General features: G+C 47.0%; 1 protein-coding gene across 2 annotated transcripts in view; it reads left to right on the top strand.

The window, feature by feature from the left end:
* HDAC8 (histone deacetylase 8) overlaps positions 1-24924 on the top strand; it is a 1597648-nt gene that overhangs the window by 75547 nt on the left and 1497177 nt on the right. For both annotated transcript variants that reach the window (XM_069648647.1, XM_069648648.1), the window contains one exon: positions 11693-11823. In XM_069648647.1, the coding sequence (XP_069504748.1) occupies positions 11693-11823 (131 nt within the window). The remainder of the gene's footprint in view (positions 1-11692; positions 11824-24924) is intronic.

Raw genomic sequence — 24924 nt, 5'->3', positions numbered from 1 at the left:
TTCGCTGTTTGGAAATCTAGAATCAAAATGCCTCCTAGAATTGAGAGATGGGGCATATTATTACAAGAATATGATTACAGAATTGTTCATAAGCCTGGAAAGGAGGCAAATCCAGCAGATTATCTATCAAGACATCCTGCTGGTGTGGCAGAAACTACAATGCAAAGAAAAGCAGAAGAATATAGGTCGTCCCTGTCCCTGAATGCATTACCGCCAGCAATAACTGAGGAAATGTTTAAAGAAAAGAGCAAGAATGACCCAATGATTCAGGTGCCGGTTAGACTCACTAAAGAAGGAAATGGCACTCTCTTAATTTAGAAAAGGGGGTGGAAGAAGGTGAGATGAAAGATCTTCAGAAATTGGCGAGAATGAGCAGTGAACTATCAGCTACAGAAGGATGAGTACTTCTTAGAGGTAACAATTTGGCGGCTCTGAGAATTTTGAGAAAGGCTTTGGTGATGCTGGTGCATGAAAGTCCCCGAGGGGTTGTAAATACTAAAAAGATTCTAAGAAATAAAGTGTGGTTTCCTTGTATGGACATAATTGTGGAAGACCTTTTGCAAAATTGCTTTGCGTGTCAAGTAGCATCGTCAAAGGGCTGTGCAACAACACCTCTTCGCACGTGCCACTTCCAGAGGGCCCGTGGAATCGTGTAGCTGTTGACCTTTGGATGAAGCAGGATATTTGCTGGTGGTTATCGATGAGTACTCAAGGTTTCCTCTCGTAAAGCATGTAATGTCTACTGCATTTGATCATGTAGTGGTAGTGCTTGATGAGTTGTTCAGCGACTGGGGAGTGCCGAAAATTGTGAAAACAGTTAATGGGCCACTGTTTCAAGGTCATGTGTTTAACAAGTTTGCATTACATCTGGGTTTCAAACATCAGAAAATAACACCTTTGTGGCCTCAAGTGAATGGTATGGTCGAAAAGTTTGAGTGCTCTAAAACGGACTCGAGAGAAAGCTATTGTGGAGAATGTATCAATGCCACAGGCGGTGTCTCAAATGTTGAGAAGTTATCGTAATACCCCTCATGAGATGACTGGACACTCTCCTTCTGAATTAATGATCAAGTATAAACCTCGCACGAGACTGCCTTGTGTAGAAGATTACACACCTGCTGAAGACCACGAAATCAGAGAGCGGAATAAGATGAAAAGATTCAAAATTAAAGAATGGACAGATCACAAAGCGAAAGCAGGAGATAGTAACTTCCAAGTGGGAGATTCGCTGTTGGTTCGTCAGAATCAGCGCAAGAAGTTGGATACTAAATATTGGCCAATTCCACTCAAGATTAAAGCTGTCAAGGGACCTATGGTCACTGCTGAAGGGGGGGTGATCGTAAAATAACCAGAAATGTATCCTTTTTTAAAGGATTGTGCAATGAGTATGGTGGATAGGTTGGTTCACAGGGTAATAGACATGACTGTGCTTCACAGGATTTTGACATTGATTTGACTTTGTTAGATGGATTACCTGATGAAGATAAAGCTGACTCTGATATGTCCTGTGATATTGATGTTGGAAATACTAGTGATGTTTCATCACAATGTGTAGATTTTAGTAGTCATGGAAATGGCGGTGATCTAGTGATTGGTGTGTTGGGAGGTGAGAGTGTAAGTCATGGCTCATCTGAGGGAGGGTTGAGTTGTGGTTGTCCTCATAGAATAGTTCGCAAACCAACACGTTTAATTGAACAAATGTAAATAGTGATAGTGATAGATAAGGGTGTTTGAGTTGAATTTCAATATAACTTAGATGGTAAGTAAGGGGGGGGTGTTGTGTAGTAGTAAAAGTACAAGCCAGTATTCTAATATGCATAGTGTAGAATGTGGAATGTAGAATGTTATGGTAGGTTCGGGATCGGGAATGAAAGGTATAGCTAGGCAGTTGATCTGGAGAAATAAAGAAGATATGATTGAAGTCGGTGTCCTACGTATTAACTTAGTACAATTGTAAACACAACACCATCCAGCCTATTCCTCACACTTGGCATGTGGACCTTTTTTCCCCTGTACACTCTGCATCCCCCAGGCACTTGTCCAACTGGCCTCCCCTCAGCACTCGCCTAACTCATGGGCCCCTCCCATTCTCCCCTCCCTTCCCCAGATTTTGTGCTCTTGCCACTCAGGCCTGCACCTTTTTTCCCTCCTTAGCATTAGCGCATTCTGCTCTGAATGACACTCCCCTCCCCCCGCACTTCTTGTTACTACACTTGCACAATCCAAATGACATCAGGCCTAATAGGACCGTTTTGTTTTTCTAAATCACTGCCCCACCCCCCCACCCTTTGTCTTGTTGCGCCTTGAAACCCCATTTGCTTTAAAGGCGAATTATTGCGATAAGTGCTGGTTCAAGTCAGTATGCAGCAACAATTCTGCTTGGTGGGTTTGATGTGACCATTACAGTGAATGGGAGGCACCCTAGGATGTTGTACTGTATTTCCCTATTCCTGGCAAATGTGGAGCGAAGTGCAGGGATAATTAGATATGATGGATTGGATTTGCAATTTTTAGCAGACCTGAGCTTTTACTTTTCATAGGTATTTCAGTTTATTGGTCTGCTTTAGAATATGGGTAACTTACAATTTTTAATCAGTAATGATAATTGATGTACTTTTTCCCTGTGCACTTTATTTAAATTTAAGATTAGCTTGTGAGGTTTGATGTATGTCTCCCATTTTTAAATGTCCAAGCAGAAGGTGTTTACCTCTGCAACCCCTGATGTACGGAAGAATATTGGAGAATCAACATACCTTAAGAGAGTAGTTGACCCAGGGAAAGCAAGGATTCAGTCTACTCCTTTATCTATTATTGTACTATCCAATTTAGGTTTGGATGCCTATTCTAAAACAGCTGTAACTGTGACTGATATGGATCACCTACGGAGGCTGTAACTAAGTCTAAGCCATTGCCTCCCTGCAATGTCCATGGACCACGGGCGCAATTCGTGAATTCAACATGGCGTCTGGTTCAAATCTCAAATGTTTTGATGCACCTCACGTTTTTAATTGACCAATCATAGAATGCGTACGATGTCCGCAAACATTACATGGCTCTGTGATTGGCGCAGAGGCATTCACGGACACCGAACTAGGAAGTGAGTCTGCGGACTGGACGGAGATAGCACACATTTTTTTAACGTACATTTTGGGCATCTTAAAAAGAATCTACTGTTCGGATTAACACCAAACTTGCAAAAGCACGCCTTTGTGACTAGGCCGCTGCTCTTCGTCCAAGTTTGTTGTAAATCCATCCAGCGGGTTTGGTTGTAGCTGCAAGCAAAACATTTTTCCATTTAATGTTTAGCCAGATTTCAAAAGTTCTTGGACCACTGCTATAAGTTTGCCCCCCTTGACGAAACTGCACAAAACTTTGCAAAATCATTCAGAAGTGGCCATATACTTTTTTGCAAAGTTCTGTGCAAATTCGTTGAACGGCACCACAAGCTGCCAAAAAACTGCTCTTCCTATGGGTTAAGTAGTTTAACCATAACTCCAGGGCCGCTACAACAAGCCCTGTAAAGAGTCAAACACACCAACAACAACCTACTGAGGGTTCTTTCTAATGGGTAGATCCTTCTGTATTAATACAGAGGAAGGGCTTAGGAGATAAATGCACATGATAACTAAGCAAGAATCTATCTGCAACTGAATATGAATGGCCTCCTTGGTATTGCTTTATTTTGAAAGTGTCAGGATGCGTAAAAGTGCCCAGGGGTTTCTATTTCCTGGATACTGTTCTCTATTGTAACAGTCACAGGGATATAGGACCCAGCAGCTTCTTGAATCTAATAAGGAATGAGTTGGGATTTACGCCTACACAAATAACTGGTCTTCTAAAGCATAGAATAGCCGCCGTAGGGATATAGTTTATAGTGTCTATTCTTTGTCCAGCTCAGGCTTTGTTGTTTTTTCTTTTTTTTAATAAACTTTATTTAATGCTGGCATCTTACAATACAGGGAATATCGCATTGTCATTGAGAATTCATGACATAGGTGTATCAAATAGAAATGCATTATCATACATTGTGTTAATTGAACATTAAGAGAAGGAGAGGAGAAAGGAGAAAGGGGGGGTGAGAGGGACAGAAATTAGACAGACTTTCAATGTGAGGTCTAGTCAGTTCATTCATCGGATGGGTCTTCTGCGCTTTGTAGGTACTCCCTGAGGGGACCCCAGATGTCTTTTGGTCTAGAAGTGGTTTGGATGTCTCGGATATAGGATTCTTCACTTTCGTGTACGTTTATAAGGTCTCGGAGCCAGTTTCCGTGCGTGGGAGGGGTTTTGGATTTCCATTTCCTAAGGATGTTGCGCTTGGCCACTGCTCCTCCCACTGCAAATAGTCTGCACATTCTTTATAGAGGCCTTTCTGATATCCCCCAGTAGGTATTTCAGCGGCGTGGGCAGGATGTGTATGTTCACTATGTCAATCATGGTTTCCGCTATCTCCTCCCAGAAACACCTGATTGGCGGGCACTCACAATACATATGGATCGCATTTGCAGCAACAGCACCACACTTGGGGCATGTGGCTTATTTAGTATGGGCACATTTGGAGATCTTACTTGGGGTAATGTGTAGGTGATTTAGAATTATTAGCTGTATAAGTCTGAAGTTAGCGCATAGGGAGATGGATTTGGTGTATCTGCAGTAATTTACCCATTGTTGCTCGTTGATCACTGTGTTCAGATCTCCCTCCCACTTCTTTTTGATCTAATTATTGGATGGGGTATTGCGTTGTATCATTTTGTACATTGTGGAGACATTGCTGGTGAATCAGTCTTGTGTCAGAATGTAAGTTAAGAATGTATGTGTAGGAGGTGCCATCGGGAAGGATGGCCATTTCTTCATGCAGGCTGCTTTCAGGCGTTGGTATTGTAGGATTGTGAATATGTCAGGGCCCGTTCTGTTTTGGATTTGTGAAGAAGTAAGAAATCGTCCCTCGGGAAAGAGATCCACCGATTTTGGCCTCCTTGTCTGGGTCCCATCTTCTTTGTATGGTGTGGTCCATAGTGGGTTCAAATGCGGGATAGTGCCACAGCGGTAGGTGAGGCGAATACGGTGTGTCACAGCCCACTCTTTTGAGTATCCATGACCATGCCCGCACTGTTGAGGATAACTGGTCTGCCAGTACCTTCTCTTCCGCGACCCTTGCAAATATCATATTCTTCAGGTTTAGGGGACATGCCGCGAACTCCTCCGTGCGTATATGTGCGAATTGTTCTGCAGTATTTTTCCAATATTTGGCAAAATATGCCTGTGCAGAGTAATAGTATAGGAGAAAGCCGGGAGCCGCCAGCCCCTCCCCCCCATGTCATAACTCTCACATAGCTTTGGCCAGTTTAGCATGGACATGCCTCCTCCCCAGACAAAATTGGACACCATTTTCTCGCCTGGCCATATTGGGATGCCACTGAAGAGGTATAGTATTTCGGTACCGCCACCATTTTGAGCAGGGATATGCATCCGTACAAGGATAGTGACAGTTTAACCCATGAGTTAAGCTTGTATTCTAGTTGCACCAAGAATGGGGTATAGTTATTGGTGTATAGGTTGCGCTTGTCTGTAGCCATTATGATACCTAGATATCGATCGGTGGTGGGGGACCAGCGGAAGCCATCCATGGCTGCGGTTCTGATTGTAGAGTTGGACATTGGTATTATTTCTGATTTAGCCTGGTTTATTCTGTATCCAGAGTATTTTGTGAAGTCCCCAATGTCTCGCATAACTGGTGGCAGATTAGTGTCAGGATTTCTGAGGTATAACATTGTATCATCCGCATAGAGAGAAATGAACTGGGGTGTCGCCATGATTCGGATCCCTCTCCAGGCATGTCTGAAACGTAGGTATGCTGCCATTCCTTCTATAATTAGAGGAGAGAGGGACAGCCTTGTCTGGTGCTCCTTTGTAGATCGAAGCTTGGCGATAGCGTCTTGTTGGTCCTTACACTGGAGGTGGGATTACAGTACAGTAATCCTATGCTATGGAGAAAGCCCATTCCGAAACCCATCTTTTGCAGTATGGCATACATGAACTTCCAAGATATGGAGTCGAACGCCTTGTCCGCGTCTAGGGTAACCGCCACCGTTTTTGCTCGAGGGTCCATCTGGGAAGCAATGGCAAAGAATCTCTGCAGGTTGAGAGCAGTGGATCGGCCTGGTATAAAGCCAGACTGGTCCGGTAGTACTAAGTTGGACATATCTGGGTTCAATTTGTTAGCTATGGCTTTAGCAAAGATTTTGGTATCCACATTAATTAGGGATAGTGGTCTATATGAGGAGGGATCTTGCAGAGGTTTAAGATGTTTCAATAGGACAGTGATGATGGCTTCTCTCATCGAGGACGGGAGAGTTCCCCTCTCCATGGACTCCTCCCACACCTCCAGCAGCCTCCCACACTTCCTCGGTGAGGATCCTATAGAGATCTGCGGGTAGGCCGTCTGATCCAGGCGCCCTACCCGCCCTGAGGTCCTTGATTGCTTGTATTACTTCTTCCAGGGTCAGGGGAAGGTCTATAGTGTCTCTTTCGTCTGGGGTCAGTGCGGGGAGAGGGAAGGAGCCAAGGTATTGTTGCAACTCATCCGTTGAAACTTGGTCTGAGTTTGTGTAGAGCTCTGTATAGAACCTCTGGAATGCCTCGTTTACTCTCAGGTGATCCACGTGGGTCACACCCATCTTGTCTGTAATGCTAGTGATTTGCCGATGTCCGTATTCCGACTTGATTAGGTTGGCTAGTATCTTACCGGATTTATTTCCTTCAGCATATTTTCTGGCTCTGGTAGGTTGTGTCATATACCAGATCTCTCGTTCTGGCAGGGTCGCAAATTTGGATAGGGCGTCATGTAACTGGGCTAGGGTTCTTGGTCCTGGTGATGCAGTGTATGACTCCTCCGCCTTTTTGATGTATTCCTCAGTCCGGGACAGTTGAGTGCGTATTTCTTTCAGTGTACGGTGGACTTTGGAAATCCGGTGTTTCCTCAGCCACACTTTGAAGGCCTCCCAGACCGTGGAGTGTGAACTGACGGAATCCAGGTTATGTTAGAAGAATTCCGTCACCTCAATCCGCAGCTGTTCTAGTAAAGACTCGTCTCGCAGGAGATCAGGGGGCATTTTCCATGTGCAGTGGACCGGCGGGGGTACCCCTAACTGCATCTCCAAGACGATCGGGGAGTGGTCTGATAAAGTTCGGGCCTTATTGTGCATTCCCTCATGTCAGGGATACTGTCAGTGGAGCAGAGCCAGTAATCGATGCGGAAGCTCGACCCATGGACATGTGAGTGAAATGTATAGTCTCTAGTAAGGGGGTACAGTTCCCTCCATACGTCCGAAAGTGGTAGAATGGTCGTGGCTTGTTTGATAGTGGATGCTGCATTTGAGTCAACCCTCTGGGACGTGGATGATCTGTTGACTGGTGTTCAAATCCTCTCCCCATAACACTCTTGTCTCATCTGTTGGAATTATTAATGTAATTATTTGCTGGTAAAGTTCGGGAGAATCTATGTTGGGGCCATATGTACTGACAATAGTTACTTTTTGCCTGTGTAGTGATCCCCATAGTATTACGTATCTGTCTTCATTGTCCACTTTTATTTTTGACACAAGGAATCCGAGTCTGCGGTGGATTGCAGTCAGCACCCCTCTTGATTGCGTCGAGTAGTCCGTTGCATATGTTTGTGGACCCCAGGAGCGGCACAGAGAGCCAGATATTCGTTCAGTAGCATGAGTCTCCTGTAGTAGAAGAATGTCTATCCTATGCCAGTTGGCATATTCTAGGATTTTTCTGGCTTTGATCGGGTTGATCAGTCCCATGACATTCAATGACAAGAGTCTAGTGCCTTTGTTCATTGTTGTGACATCCCTCGTTATAGCTGTTCATACAGGTTTTGCAATGACTGTCTTTGCCTTCTATTGATGCCAGTTTTTTTTAACTTTACAACCAAACAGTTAACTGTAGTAACCCCCAACCCCCAGCATGGCCCTTTGTTTACGTTCATGGGTGCAAATATATTTATTTATTTGCATTTGTATCACGCAATTGCAGCCCGGAGGCATCGAGGCGAAGTTACAAGAGTATGTAAGAAGTATTGAATTACAGGTTCATGAGCGACCATGGGCCTCTTCGGTACAGTTACAGATTACATGACATACAAAAGTGAGCAACATGCCAGACAGAGAGAAAGTAACGGTAAGGGTGTTTATAGTTGTGCGGGTTGTACTAGATATTTAGCTATCTGTTAAAGAGCTTCAGAGAGATCAGTCTTAGGTGAATCATTGAGGATCTGATTCTGTCCAGGCAACCGGCCTATTTTCCATCCCACCCCCATCCTCACCATCCCCCCAATCGGGCGATGTATCCCATTGAACCATCTGCAACTTTGCAAAATGAGGGGGCTGGATGTCCCGCTGCTCTTTCCGGAGTCGTGGCTGTATTTATTTATCGGAATGGTGTACTGCTGTTGTGGTTCTGACTCGATGCTTGTGTATTTGTCATCTTCTCGAGCCTATATGGAAATCTGAGTTCAGTTTTCGTTCTGCACTGTTGGAATGTGGTGTTCTAGGTATGACATGGCATCTTCCGTTGTCTCAAAGAAATGTGTCCTGCCAGTGTGTTTTATGTGCAGCTTGGCTGGAAATAACATTACGTATATTATTTTCCTTTCCCTTAGCGCTTTTTTCACTGTGTCAAAGGAGCACCTCGCTGCCTGGACCCCATTTGAAAAGTCCGGATATATGTGGATGCGGCTAGAGTCATAGGACAGGGGGCCTTGTTCTCGTGCCAGCCGTAGGATGAGATCGCGATCACAGTAGTTGAGTAATCTTGCTATGACCGTTCGGGGCAGAGCTCCTGGTTTAGGCGTAGGGGTAAGTGCCCTGTGTGCTCTTTCAATCAGAAATTGTTTCGAAAACTGCGCATTCGGGAATAAGGTGTGAAGTGTATCTTCAAGAAAGCTATCCATGGAGGTGTTGATTTTGCGCTCCACCACCCCGACCACCCTTATGTTGTTGTGGCGTGATCGGGATTCTAGGTCCTTGCATTTGTTCAGGAGGGTTTTGACATCCTTTTGGATTTGTTCTATGGTCTTGCTCTTTGTGACAGATTTGTCTTCCAGATTGGACACCCTATCCTCTGCCTCGGCGACTCTAGTGTTAACCTTCCTGATATCAGCTCGGATAGAGGTGATGTTATTACTGATGTTGTCTAGTTTAGTGTTAATTGCAGCGTACCCTCTCTCCATTGCTGCCATGTATGGAACCATATTTTGTTCAGAGGGGTCTGATACGGAGGCCTTAGGGAGGGGTGCTGGATCGAGATCTGGGTCCAATGTGGTGGTATTAGCAATGCGTCCATGGGTCCCGTTTCTTATTTTTTGATCCTCCCATCATGCCTGTGTGCTGGTCCCTCGGTCCTCTGTACCACAGGGGCGGGGATGGCTATGGAGCGCAAGGTAGGGGATCTGAGGTCTTTGCCATAGTGTGTGTTTCCACGGATGACAGTGTCGGGGCGATCCTGCCCAGCGGGATGGAGGTGATGTCTCGGATCCTTACATTCGAGTCCTGAGGTTCCCGTGCCCAGGAGTGTTCCCAGCAGTTGGTTGGCACTAAGGACGTGTGGTCTGTGTCTCCTTAGCTCGGCAGCACTGGGGATGGGAAGGTCGGGTCATGTTAGTGCTGCTGGCTGTGAGCGGTTATGTAGTTTTGTTGTTGGTGCCCTTAACTACATGGGCTTTATTGTGCCCCCCTCTTTCTCCTGGCCATAGTATGGTGACTGTATTGATGTTAGCTAACCTTCCAGCTAGACAGGCGGTACGTGGGGTCCACGCTGCTCCATCAATCAATAGGGATAAATTAAGCGGGCGAGCCCCGACAGCCCCAGTGGATTGTCGGCCCCCTCCTCCCCTGCACGTACCTTGATGGTGCCAGGCAAGCCGGCCAGTCTTCTCCGGCTAATCCCCGCCGCCGGGGAGCAGGGCAGCGTGGGCGCAGCCTCCACGCCTCACCACGTTGCGCCCGAGGGGCCTGTCCGGGATAGACTGATCGTCTGGGTGCCGCTGTGTCTCGTCGACAGGGGGCACAGCTCCACCGCCATCTCCACTGCCCTTGACAGTCTTTGACCAGCAGTCAGTGTAGTGGGGGGGAGGCGAGGTCCAGCGGCCACCAATCGATTGCCGGAGTGCCCCTCACGAGGCAATGTGAACGTGGCCTTCACGTTCCCTCACGCTGTGCCTCCGCTGTCACCCGGATTTGTTCTACGGTCACTGGGCTCCAAGTGGTGGGAATCCGGACCGGCTGCCTGCTCCAGACAGTCCGGTACAGTAAAAGCAGGCGATCCGGGAGGTGATGTGCTCCGGCAGCAGGGGGCGTAGTGACCGCTGGGCAGTATGTAGGCACTTGGATTAGTGCAGAGCTATGCTGTCAGTGTGTCAGTAGCGGGGCAGGTCGCGCTCTTCCCCCGCTCCGATGCGAGGTCGCCACTCTGGGTATAGATTTGGCACGCTGCCGCTCGGCTGTTGGGGAAGGGTCCCAGCAGTGCAGACGGTCTTATCAGGTATCGGGGGTCCGATTTCTCCCAGAATAAAAACGTTTTTTTGAATTTTTGAGTCCCCAGCCAGCTTTCTATAATCTCGGAGTGCATGACAGTTCCAGTGTTCCGCAGGATTTATTGGATCAGGATAGTATTAGCCACGGAGCTCACAGATTAGGCAGCCATCTTGCTCGGCGCACAACAGCACCCACCACCCCACGCCCCCCCACCCCCCAAGCTCAGGCTTTGACATAGCCAATCCTTCTTTACCCCATACTCTTCACAGGGTTTTAGCATTTTGCCCGCTATTTGAACTTCATACCAGAAGGCCAGCCTGCCGTACTGCTCCTTGATTGCGGGATATTGTTCAGTAGTTCATTCCGAAGGTCAGGTGGCCCTTTCTTCATCTATTAAAGGGATCTATTACACTTCTTACCCTCCCTTTTGTACTGTGTACAAGGCCCTTTGCACTAAATGAGGTGCTTTGTCCCTTTTCATACTAAGGGTATTGGTTCCCATCTTACTCATAAGGATATGGTGCCCTTCAAATCCAGGAGTGTTCTTTTGCTTGCTTACTGTCTTCACTAAGGGTAAGCATCCATCTAATAACGGGATGAGACACTCCTCCGTGGTGGATATAACATCACTTGCCAAGTCGGAGTCTCTGCAGCACCCCCATATACCACCTCCAGGAAGCTTGCACTGCAGAGAGCCCTCTGTGCTTGGAGTCATTCTCAATCTCCATCACAACGCCCAATCTAATTCTCGAATTTGAAGGTTTGGAGGGGAACTATTCTGACCTCCTTGGATGTTTGCTTTCCAGTGGCCTTAGTCGTTCATTGGAAATGCCTCTCTAATTATCCACCTTGATGTTAGACGTGTTGAACAATGCAGATGACCTCAGGGATAGTTCGAGTTGGGCGGGAAGGGGAGTCTGCTGGGTGAGAAATGGGAGGAGCCACCTCGGTACAGTAGAGGACCACTCTGGTTTTCATTTTGTGAGATGGCAGGTCTGATCAATGAAGCTCAAAGTGCTTTGAGGAAGTTGAAATGTGTTTTTAAAAATGTTGTATTATAAGCAAGTTGCCCCATTCAGTTTTAAACAGGACCACTGTTTCTGTTAGGCTTCAGAACCTCTGCTCCTTCACATGCCATATTCATTTTTTTGTAGGATTGTAAAGCCCAAGGTTGCATCTATGGAGGAAATGGCAAGCTTTCATTCAGACTCCTATTTGCAGCATCTGCAGAAAGTTAGCGAGGAAGGAGATGACGATGACCCAGAGTCCATAGAATATGGATTAGGTAAGAAAACACGCTAAAGAGAAGCATTTGACAGTGTTGTATTTGTATTTAATGAATGTGTATATATCGCTTTTGCCACAGTGCTGAAAAGGAGATGAATGATGCAATAAAATGAGATATCCCAAAATGAATTGCAACAAAGAATTTCTGAAGACGGTAGATGAGTTTTGAGAAAGAGTTGAATAAAGTCTGAGAAGAAGAGCGAACAGTCAAAGGTGGGAAGTCGCAGAGTTTGGGGGCTAGCAGAGAGAAGGAATGGAAACATGGTGGCTCACAAGAATGTTTAGGAACTCTGAGAGGAAAAAAAGCAGGTGGGGACGTAGAAAGAAAAAAAGGGAAGAAAGATAAGGAGGGGCAAGATCTTGTGCACTTAAACAATGCACAAGAACCAAAAAAGATAGGACTCAAATAAGAACCAAGAAATTGACAGCAAGGCGCGCCAGATAGAGGTATGTGGTGAAAGAAGAAAGTATGAATGGAAGAATTAAAAGTAGGACCCCGGCGGGGGTTTTGCATCTTCCCAGCCACTCAGGAAGCTGAGTGTGGTCTTTACCTCCTGGTAAAACCCCTGTTCCGAGCCTCCTCAGAAGCGTGAGGCCACCATCTTGCCAACCAGGATGACGATAAGTTCTTTCCGGCTCCCATCCCTCATCCCCCGACCCAAAACTCCAATTTTCACTTCCCTAACCCACCCCAATTACCTTGCGCTCCTTGATCCTTGCCGGGATCACTTGGTGTTCCGGTGCAGTCCTGTTGTGGCAATGGCTGCCATGGAAACAGACAAGGGACTGCGTGTAGTTCCCATTTCCCTTGTCCGTGGTGGCCATCTTGGTTTGTAGTTTTGTTTCCCACATTCTTTCTCACCTTGAAAAAATAACCTTTTACCATCCTGGGAAAAAGATTCTAGGATGCTAATAGCAATAAACCCCTCCAGGCTGGTGCATTATCTGGTCTGGTAATGCCCTGGGTCATTAGCAGACCTGGTAATTAACCCGCCAGTCAGGGTTTATTACTATGTCATTAGCAGACCTGCTAACAAACCCGCTAGTCAGGGTTTATTGCTGAAATAGACCATAAAGGAACCAGATGGTTAGCAGGGACACCAACAAGAAGAGCAGAGCACTACTCAATTTGTGAGAAGATCAGAGTAGAGATGAGAATTTCAGTGTTTTAGGACAAGAGAAAAGAGTAGGCTTTTCGAATATTAAAAAGCTGAAAACGACAGGAGCTAGCAGTGTTAGCAATGGGGGTAGACCAGGAAAGGGGGAATAAAAAGTGACACCAAGATTCCAAGCAAGTTGGGTTAAGGAAATAGTAGGGGGAGGGAGTAGAGTGACAGAAGAGGAGAACTTCTTTGTTTTTTTATCATTATTATTTTTTATTTATGCATTGGTTAATTCTGCAGCACTGGATCTTTCATAGATTCACATGCTGTGAATATTCCCTGGTGTCAAGCTGGGAATCCTCGGTTACCCTTGGTTTGACCTTTCCAAAGAAAAACCTTGGTGTATTTCTTAAGCTATCACCATCCTTATGGGTGCTTTAGTTCCTATCCAATGGGACATCAAGTAGTAAGCCCCTCCTCACCAGCCCTTCCTCAGATTCTAACTGTGTGTCATGCTGGAAGGAGAGTGCTCAAGTTGTTTCTCCAGTGAGAAAACCTTTTTTCTGTGAAAGAATGTGTAAAGTTCTTCTTCACAATGTACATCAAGAAGAAAATTCCCTCTCAATATAACGCCACCAAACGGAGGCCAAGGCCAAGAAGTTGTTATTTAAGGCCTGTGACACCTCCTGGCCTTAGAAACGTTTTCGAAGGCTACAAGAATGCCGAGTGCATTTACTGCCTCTACCCAAACCACTCGGTGGGGGACTGTGATATTTGCAAGGGGTTTAGTGCCAAAACCCTTAAAGATAGGCAGTGATGACTTGTATGTTGGCTTCAGGAGGAAAATGATCCCCCCCCTTCAGAATCAGATTCCATAAGGACCATGGCTGTGCCAAGAGAAAAAATACCACCCTCTAAGGAAAGGGCGAGATCTGAGGACCGGCCCTCTAAAAAGCATAAGCACCTCCATGAGCCTTCGACGACTAAGGACACGTAAGGGCAGAAAACCTTGTTGTTGGCTGCGCAGGGGGAAAAACCTAGGAATAGTCGTCGCACCCAAAGAAACAGACAGTCGACGCGCGAACCGGCAGTCACGGATGACCACAGATGACCACTCGTTGACGACGTGCCTGCATTCCATTATGGCAGCCAACTCCTCATCCAAGGCCCAGGGTATCTCCATCCACTAGTAAGAAAGACTAGTGAAAAACACACAACTAAATTCTCATCTGCCGCCAGACCCGTCGACAAAAACGTTGTCCGCCAGTAGACAAGGATCACCAAGTAAGCCATCGTCTACGACAACTAATAAACCCTCATCCAGGACAACCCTGTTGACGAGTAAACAACCGTTGGGAGTAAAATCCCTGCAGTAGTCAGTGGGGAAGTCGCCACACTCGTCCACAGGCACACCAAAAGCTGCACCAGGGGCAAAAGTAACACATGAATCCACACCCCCCATCCTGGCCCCCTTGAACACAGGAAGCGGTAGGTGGATAAACAGCAGGAGGCAAAGCACCTGCAGGTAATTACTTCGCCAGTGTCACCTTTTACATACTCTGAGCTTATGCCAGAGGATATTTGGCAACACAAAATTGATATAGATTTCAAAGTACAGCAGGCCCAATCGCCGCAGTTTTCAGATTCTGAATACTCCATACTAATTCACCCACACTCTCCTAAGCTATCTTCTATGCCAGGTCGGGGTCAACCAAATGTTACCCCTTTAGAGCCACTTCAACCTCCCGTTCCAGTGGGGTCAGGCCACCCAATGCCTGGACCCAGGTACTAATGAGCATGTTATGTTATGGTCACTTGTATAGCGCACGGCCACCCAAGGGCATCATGGCTCCTAAAAGCCAAGTGATTAGACAGCATTTTCATTGGCAGTGGGAGACGAAAAGAAGGCACACATAACAAGCCAGCAGCAGGTGAAAACAAGGAACGAGTGAGAATGTAATGTCCAAACCTAGCGCAGAGCTACTCTTCTCCCTGGTCGTGCAGAGCCCGGTGAACAATACACAGTGCCTTGAAATGTATACGCTGAGCTACTGGGAGCCACTGAAGTGGAGCGCAAGACACGAGAAATATGAGCCCAGAAGGTGCCCCAGTAGCCACCTGGGCCGCCAGATTTTGAAGACGTTGATGTCGACAGACCAGACCCTTGGGCTGCGCAAGATGAAGAGGATTACAGTTGTCTAGCTGACTTTATATGATAGCAGCAACCACCGGAGGACGCAGAGATACTGGGATAAGATGGAGCACCTTTCTTAAAACTTTCAGCTGGAAATGGCCAGTCTCACATACAGCCGATACTTGAGCAGCCATGAACAGATTGGCCAACATGATCACCCCAAGATTTTTCACCTTGGCCGAAGGCACCCCAGGAGCTACCCCAAAGAAGAAGGCCAGAACGAGGGGATCCAGAGTGAAGGATCAGGGGGAGAACCCACCACCAACACCTCTGTTTTGTCCCCATTCAGTTTCAACCAGTTGCGGCCCATCCACTCCCCACGACCATCAGGCACTTAGGAAGGCACGCCGACACCTCAGACTAATCAAGATCAGGACGAATCAGAATCTGGGTGTCATTGGCATACGAATAGCACCAGACACCGAAGGAGCGGATGAGACGCAGCAGCAAAAATATGTAAATGTTGAAAAGAATGAGGGACAAAGCGGACCCCTGTGGGACACCACAACTGAGGTGACAAGAATTAGATGTGAAAGGAGGAAGGGAAAGAGATTGAGATCTATCAGACAAAAAAGTAGAGCTCCAAGCCAACACTTGACCTGCAATACCAATCTGGCTCAGGCGGGTAGCGTGGTCTATGGTGTCGAACGCTGCTGAAAGATCTAAAAGGATCAGGGCGTCGAATCCCCCACTGTCCGTCAGCCTGGCCATATCGTCCTGGACAGCAACAAGGACACTATCTGTGGCCCTACCAGGACGAAACCCTGACTAGGCTGGGTCAAGAAGATTGGATGATTCAAGAAAAGAAGACAGGATAGGGGACACCAGTGATTCCAGAAGCTTCATCAGAAAAGGGAGGAGAGAGAGCGGCCGAAAATGAGAAGGTATGGAAGAATCCAAAGAAGGTTTCTTCAGAAGGAGGATAACCGTGGCTGCTTTAAGCTCAGGGGGAATAAACACCGACTGGAAAGAGAAATTCACAGCTGCGGTAATTTCCCCTAGAAGGTCAGACAAAATCGTTCATAACCCCCAGAGGTACAGAATCAGAAGGCGCACTAGACTTGGTCCGTTGCATCACATTACTGACCACATCCTCAGAAAATAAAGGAAAGGAGAACCCACTAGAGCAAAGACAGCTCAAGTCATCTTCAAGAGGCAAGTTTCTGTGAGAGGAGTCAGGGGCTGAAAGGGCTGAGCATGCTGCGATATTAGCACGGATAGTCCTGACCTGATTAATAAAAAACTGAGATAAGGTGTCGCAGAGCTCCTGAGTAGGTCTAATACTGGGGCACATTTAGAGGATGAGGATTTTGCAACAGCAAAGAGAGCCTTAGGCTGATTCAAAGAAACTTCAATTTGTTGGGCAAAATAAAGTTTCTTTGCAGCTGAAATAACCGCAGAGTAGGCTGATGGGCAAGCCCTATACTGCAGCTTATCGGCCGGGTCATATCTGATATGCCATTTCCATTCCAGCTGCCTAGGTTTAAGACTGGCGAATTTCAGCTGGTCTGAAAACCAAGGCTCGGAAGGAAGCCTTCGAGGTTGGAAGCACTGCAGTGGGGCAACTCCATCAGCGGCTATCACAAGAGATGCAGCCAGACAAGAAAGTGAAGGTAGGGTGGCCGCTACGTATTTATTTCTTACAAAGCAGACAAGGTCCTGTAGATTAGCCGTACACCAGCAACGCCGCCAGACACGCTCAGTCCGAGTCTTAGACAGTTCATGCACTACCAAAAGTGAACCAGGTAATGGTCTGACCATACCATGGGCTCGGCAGACTGGAAGCACAGGGAAGTTGTATGTAGTACGACATCTAAGGTATTTCCAGCTTGTGAGTAGGCCCTACACCATGCTGTGGGAGATCTATATCCAGCAGGCTATCGAAAAAGACATCCAGGGTAGCAGGGTGTCCGGTCAAAGGATCGAAACGAAAAAAAAAAAGTCTAGAATGCTTTTATATTTATTTATATATTTTTTTGTTTAGTGTGCAAAAAAAAGTTTTCTTTAAAAGGAAAACGGGGGGGTTGGGGAGGGAACCCCCCCCCCCCATTTAAAAAAAAATGTAAAAAAAGTATTCAAAACTATTTTTTCAGCACTTTTAGTGTTTGGAAAAAAAAGCATTCAATCCTTTTGTTTTAGATACTTTAACCTATAACCGGGTAGTGGCCCTTGTAGAGTTGAACTTAAGATTCAAGTTGCCCAGCACAATCAAGTTGGGCTATTTGATTTGCAGGTCCGCTATAAGGTCTATCAGAGGTTCCAGCAGTCCGACATAGGAACCGGGAGGACAATAGATAGCCAAAATATGACATGAATAGGCCGAGGTGATCCCACTCCTAAGCAATATAGCCTCCATACTAAGAGAATGGGGACAGCACAGCTGAGTAATCGGAAATATGGCCTTAAAAATAACAGCAACACCCAACCCCCATGCTGAGGTGCAGGCCTATCCATATGGATAATCTTATACCCATCTGGGATGGCCTTGACCAAGACCGGGGCCGAACACTCCTGGAGCCACGTCTCAGTAAGGACCAGAATCACCGGACGATGTTCAATTAGTAAGGAAAAGACCTCTGAGGCATGAGCTGTTAAAGAACAGGGGTTTAGCAGCAGTAGAGGCAAAGCCGATGTATTAGACACTTGCAAAGGCAGCTGCTGCCCACCGGATGATATGACTTCTAAAGCATGCAGGCTTTATTGTTAAACCCCCAGGTGTTACTGTCCCTACAGGTCCTATCGTCATTGCAGTCTATATTAGCACAACTGCATGCTAGGTTACTGTCTCCACAACCGGCGCAACCAGGGATACCACCTACAGGGAGACTGCCGGCCGGTGGGCAGCATAAGATTTTTCTCTTGAGATCTCTAACCAGGTCTAGATCTAGTTCGGGATCACCCTTATGACGTAGGTCACCTACTAGGTCAAGGTCGCCCTCACAACGTAGATCACCTACCGAATCAAGGTATTCACAAACCCCCAACAGCACGAGAAGTCTAACTTCAAGCATGGGGACTCAAGACCCCATAGGTCTCCATTACCTTCAATGGTGCCTCCACTACCTTCAATAGTGTCACCACTACCACCTTCAATAGTGCCAACTCCCATACCGTCATCAAGGGTGGAAGAACGCAAGGAAGGGGAGCTTCCGGGTACAGAGGGTGATGATCCTCAGGATGTCATGATCCATAGAACGCATCCCTTTTGGACTTCCTGGTCTCTGTCACAACGGGGCTTGCACTCCTTGGTACTTCCAACATGGCCGTCTAACGTGGTACGCTCTCCACCAGCCTCCACGTCAGACGTAGCTCATTCTACAAAGAGACCACGCCCCGCGGCCCCGCGCATCTCAAAGCTACCGCTTTCAGTGGCTAGACGTGTGCTCCGTAGTTCACTGTAACTAATCTCTTGTTTCCTGGTTCCCGGAACCTCGATTTGCCCCTCTTCCCTTCCTCGCTCCTTACTCTGCCTCGATTCCCGAATCTCGTGTCCCGCCTCCGAGTGCACCTCCCTCGTTTCCTGGACTTCCCGGAGACTCAGAGTACCCCTGGATGCTGAACGCACGCTGGAACCAGAAGAGGCTTGCGCGGGCTTATACAAAACCCGATCCGTACGCAAGAAGGCTCCTTCCAAGAATTCCTGCAAGGATCGAACTCGGGTGAGAAAGCGGGAAATCCGTGACAGATTGAGACGCCAAACGACCGAAGTTGAATCTGACATGGATGCGGCCGTTCAGGATCTCATGCGTCGCATGCAAGAATTAACGACCGAGGGGCAGAATCTGAAAGCGGAAAATGCTGCATTAAAACAATTAGTTTTGTCCCGTGATTCCGCTACAAAGGAAAGCGTACTACTGGGCGGCATTGTAGATAAATACGATGGGTCTGCAAAAACCCTTCGTGGATTCCTTGACTCTTGTTTAGTCCACTTTACCTTTAAGCCCTACTACTTTTCTACCCCCAGGGCTAAGGTGGGCTTTATAATTTCGCACCTCTCCGGAAATGCACTAACCTGGGCCACACCTTTGGAGATGCCCTCCTGGATGATTATGACGGATTTATACAGGCCCTTAAGACCATGTTTGAATGCCCATAACAGGTCTTTAGCGCCCACGAACGTCTACTTGATTTCCAGCAAGGTTCCCAGGACATGCTTACGTATGTAACACGATTTAAACAATTGGATAAAGAAGCGGATTGGTCCACAGAAGCATGCTTCACTCTTTTCCGAAGGGGGCTAAATGAAGACATCAAAGATGAACTAGCCAGAGTGGCTCGCCCAAGTTCATTCCATTCCCTTATGGATCTCGCTATGCAGATAGACTTTCGTATCCAGGAAAGGAAGGCAGAGAAGAAGAAAACCAAGATGCCCTTCCAGAAGGTTTCCATTGAGACCTCCTCGAAGTCTGACCCTACTCCTGCCTCTGTTAACGATCCAGAACCCATGCAATTAGGGGCTTTCCGTGGACCTATATCCCCGCAAGAAAGGATGCGAAGGATCCACACGGGGTTATGTATGTATTGTGCCTCAGATAAACATCTAGTTAGAGAGTGTCCTCTAGCCCCTCCACGGCGTTCGGGAAACGCCAGCTCCCGATCCTAGATGGAGCAAGGCTTCCGGAGAGGGATGTTTGCTCCACATCTATTCCATCCTTGAACTCTCCTGGACAGAACAACCTAGTGATTCTACAGGCCTTTCTATCGCCATCCAAGAATGAGACCTACCCCATTTTGGCATTGGTGGATTGTGGGGCCATGGGGATATTCATAGATCAAGATTGGGTATTTAGCCACCACATTCCATATGAAACTCGAGGCATCATGCAACCTGTGGAGGCGATCGACGGAAGACCTCTTTCTTCAGGACCCATAACCTTACAGACCAAAGAGATCCAACTCTCGATAAACCATCATGAAGAGGTGATCAAATTTGACATCATAAAGTCAGCTCATTACCCAATGGTACTGGGTATGCCCTGGTTACGGAAGCACAACCCATATATCAACTGGGCAGCAGGATTCTTGTTTCTTGGTTCTGAGCATTGCATGTCTCACTGTCTATTCCTGGATTACTCCTCGACATCTTCCGAAGGCACGCCAACAGACCAGCAAGGCCCTTTCATGGTTTCAAATATCATACAGATTCCTAAGGCCTATCAGGAATACGGTGACGTTTTTCAACTTCTATAGTCCAGGACCTACCCCCTCACAGACCTGAAGACTGCGCTATTGATACAGAACCTTCAGCAGTGATTCCCTTTGGAAGGATGTTCATTTTATCCGAACCAGAAAAAAGGGCCCTCCGAGAATACTTGGATACCAACCTTGAAAACGGCCCCATAAGACCATCCAAATCTCCAGCTAGAGCGTCGTTGTTTTTTGTTCCCAAGAAAGACACTAAAGAGCTCAGGCCTTGTCTTGATTATCGTGGATTAAATCAATGCACTCTCAAGGACCGCTACCCATTGCCCTTAATCTCAGATATCCTGGAAGCGGTGAGAGGAGCTGTAGTATTCACGAAATTGGATCTCAGGGTGCCTACCATCTGATCCGTATTAGGGAAGGAGACGAATGGAAAACATCCTTCAGAACACCCTTTGGTCACTTTGAATACCTGGTCATGCCCTTCGGACTCGCAAATGCCCTAGTGGTCTTCCAACGTTTCATGGATCGGGTGTTTTCTGACATGCTGTTCCTCTTCGTCATAGTTTACCTGGACGATATCTTGATTTACTCCAAGGACCATCTAAAGCATAAGGAACATGTTAAGGCAGTCTTACAACGGCTATGTGAATACAAACTCCTAGCTAATCCCGAGAAATGCTTATTTCATGTCTCTACTGTTCACTATCTAGGATTTGTCCTTGGTCCAGAAGGAATTGGAATGGACCACTCAAAGGTAAAAGCCATACTATCTTGGCCTGTTCTACTACCGTCAAACAGATTCAATCCTTCCTGGGGCTTGCCAACTTTTACCGGAAATTCATACCATCCTTTTCTGAGATAGTTCAACCGATCATTGCATTGTTGAAGAAAGATACTCCCTTTCTCTGGACATCAGCTCAAGATAAGGCATTCCAACGATTAAAAGCAGAGTTTACTCAAGCCCCCATCCTAGCTCGAACTGATATTAATCGACCATTTCTATTGGAGACGGATGCCTCTAACTATGGCATAGGAGCAGTGCTAAAACAGGAATTCGAGGACAAATTAGAACATCCCATTGCTTACCTTTCACGAACCCTGACTCCCAGCGAGACTCATTATTCCGTCTTGGAAAAGGAGCTGTTAGCCATCCGTGAAGCCTTCACAGAATGGCGTCATCTACTTCTGGGAGCTAAACATCCTGTTCAGGTCCGTACGGACCATCAAAATCTTCAAGTTCTACAATGTTTGGAATGTAGGAATAGTCATCAAGCCCGTTGGGCCTTCTTCTTTGCCCAGTACCAGTTCCACATCCATCATGTCCCCGGATCACAGAACATAATTGCTGACGCCTTATCCCGATGTCCCGACTACGAAACTCTTGAAGATCGGTCCTTCCCAAAGATGTTTCACCACACAATTTTTGTAGCCCAAGCAATCCGTCTCCTGGAAGACATTCGGATGCAAACCCAGTCCTCTGAGATCTGGAAGGAATTTATGTGGAAGAATCGATGAATCTTAGAACGAGACGTGACCTGTTTAAGGATAATGACCTGGTCATTCCCCCACAGAGACTACAACAATGGATTATTAACCTCTGTCACGGTACCCTTCACTCCGGACATCGTGGCATCACCAACACCCTCCGTCTCATACAAAGACAATTTTGGTGGCCTAAAATGAAAATTGATGTTCAACGGTACATTCAAGCCTGTGCAGTCTGCAATCAAAACGAGCATGATAACAAGAAACCGGCAGGTCTCCAACTTCAACCTACGCTACCGTCTAGGCCCAGGGAATTCATCGCTACGGCGTTTTATTGTGGAATTACCACCATCCAGAGGTTACACGACTATCATGGTCACCATTGATTTATTCACCCACATGGCTAATTTTACACCATTGTACAAATTGCCATCTTCCTCAGAACTCGCTGGCATCTTCCTGGAACACATATTTCGACTTCATGGACTCCCTTCCAAGATCATATCAGACGGGGGACCTCAATGCATCTCTCAATTCTGGAAACACTTATGCCATATTCTAGGAATCCAACGTGCCCTCTCTTCAGGTTATCATCCACATACTAACGGAGCTACCGAACGTGTGAACCAGACCCTGGAGCAGTACCTTCACTGTTTCGCCACCAAGGTACAGGACGACTGGTCACTCTTAATACCTGTGGCTAAATTCGCCTACAACAATTCTGATCACTCGGCAGTCAAGACCAGCCCTTTTTTTTGCAGCCAAGGATTCCACCCTTCGGTTCTACCTTCCATTCTCCCACATCCCACACCAGTACCAACAGTCGACTCCTGGATTGAAACTCTCCAACGTACACAAGGAAGCCAAAGAACACTTAAAAAAGTCCCGAACTCACACCAAGCGTTATGCGGACTCCAAAAGAAGACCAGGACCTTCTTATGCAGTCGGTGATAAGGTCTGGCTGTCCTCGAAACTACTGCCTCGACATTTACGACCAAACAAACTGGATCCCCGGTACTAGGGCCCTTTTTCCATAAAGGAAATCATAAACCCAGTGACATTCCGGCTCAAATTGCCAGACTCCTGGAAGAAGATTCATCCAGTTTTTCACACTTCTTTATTAAAACCTTACGTCCAGTCCTCCCGGAAGTCCTTCAGACCCAACCCTGTGGTTGTGGACGACCAGCTAGAATATGAAGTATCCAGAATATGCGACTCCAGGTATAAACTGGGTCAACTTCAATACCTGGTTGAGTGGAAAGGATATCCTCCTAGTGAAAGAACCTGGGAACCATTTTCAAATCCGAATGCCCCTCTCGATTGCTCAGAAGATATCATCTCATACACCCGGGCAAACCTGGTGGGACAGGTTTTCGGAGGAGGCATGCTGTCATGATCCATAGAACGCATCCCTTTTGGACTTCCTGGTCTCTGTCACAATGGGGCTTGCACTCCTTGGTACTTCCAACATGGCCGTCTAACGTGGTACGCTCTCCACCAGCCTCCACGTCAGACGTAGCTCATTCTACAAAGAGACCACACCCCGCGGCCCGTGCGTCTCTACGCAACCGCTTGCAGTGGCTAGACGTGTGCTCCGTAGTTCGCTGTAACTATTCTCTTGTTTGCTGGTTCCCGGACCGCCGATTTCCCCCTCTTCCCTTCCTCCCTCCTTACTCTGCCTTGATTCCTGGATCTCGTGTACCGCCTTCGAGTACACCTCCCTCGTTTCCTGGACTTCCCGGAGACTCCGAGTACCCCTGGACGCTGAACGCATGCTGGAACCAGAAGAGGCTCGCGCGGGCTTGTACAAAACCCGATCCGTACGCAAGAAGGCTCCTTCCAAGAATTCCTACAAGGATCGAACTCAGGTGAGAAAGGGGGAAATCCGTGACACAGGACACCACTTCTATGACAACCGCATCTACAAGGGATAATGATTGAGTACAAACATTCCAGTGGACAAACCTCTGGATGAAGTGCCTAAGCCCTCACCACCAGACGACCTAGGGACATTCCATGCCATGATTTCAAAAACCTGCCAACAATTTGGCATTATCCCAATGGAAGACAGAAAAAGTGTTTTCTCTTTGATCATATGGGCAAGAAGAGGAAGTCTGTGGTATCCATTCCAATCTTACATCGCCTATGGGATGAGGGTTAAATACATTGAAACATCCTTTTACAGAACCTGCCGGAAAGGGACGGTTAGCAAAAATATTCATACCCCAGACTCGTTACCCAAGTGCCTCACGTCGCAGCCCGCAACAGAATCTGTTTTGGCAGCAGCAGGCAGAAAAGCCCATTCTCGCATGCAAAAGTGTGTTGTCACCCTGGAGAACGAAGGACGCAAGCTGGACGCCTTCGGTAAGAAAGTAATAACATGTGGGGCAACAACGGTCAAAGCTGCTAACCCCCGGCCATTATGGTAAGGCGCGACACTGAAATGTGGCACAGGCTTTCCCCTTTCCTTGAACACCTGCCAGAGGACAAAAGAAAAGAGGCAATGTCTATCTTGAAAGCAGGGTAGGAGGCATCAAACAACAGTATTAAAATAGCTGCGTACCTGACTGAGACAGGTTTCAAACACATTAGGAATGGCGTGGTAATGAGACTGCATTGTTGGCTACATTCAACGGATTTCAGACCCGACGTACAACATAGTCCTTGACATGCCCTTTGAAGGGGTTGCTCTTTTTCGGCTGAAGGTGGACTATGCCCTCAAGGTAATAATCACATATACTGACGAGGCTCAGTCACTCGCATCTTCAGAAAGCAAATACTTTTTGTCCCTTTAGGGGTGCATCAGGGAGAGCTGTACCCTCCACCTCCACGAGAGGGGGTTGAACATATGCAAATGGAGCATACTACTCCTAAGGATACACAAGGTCCTATCAGGGTCACAGAGGCACAAGCAAGCCCCAGGCTCTCACAGAGGGAGGGAGTGAAAGCAGCTGCCATGGCTACATTCACAAACCAGCGCAGTGGGGAGAAATGTGTTCAATTATGTCAGACAATGGCACCAAATAACAGACAAGTGAGATCTGGAAATAGTCCCCCATGGACAGCTATAAGAGTTTATAAAACACCCCCCCCCACCCAATATATCTCCTAGCCCCCACACACCTACACACCTAAAGGTTTTGTTGCAAGAGGTAATGCAAATGTTGGAGAA

The sequence above is a fragment of the Ambystoma mexicanum genome, chromosome 2q, assembly GCF_040938575.1.
Source record: "Ambystoma mexicanum isolate Mex_15411 chromosome 2q, UKY_AmexF1_1, whole genome shotgun sequence".
Taxonomy (NCBI): Eukaryota; Metazoa; Chordata; class Amphibia; order Caudata; family Ambystomatidae; genus Ambystoma; species Ambystoma mexicanum.
The sequence above is the reverse complement of the archived record's forward strand: the minus strand, read 5'-3'. Positions and strand labels throughout refer to the sequence as shown.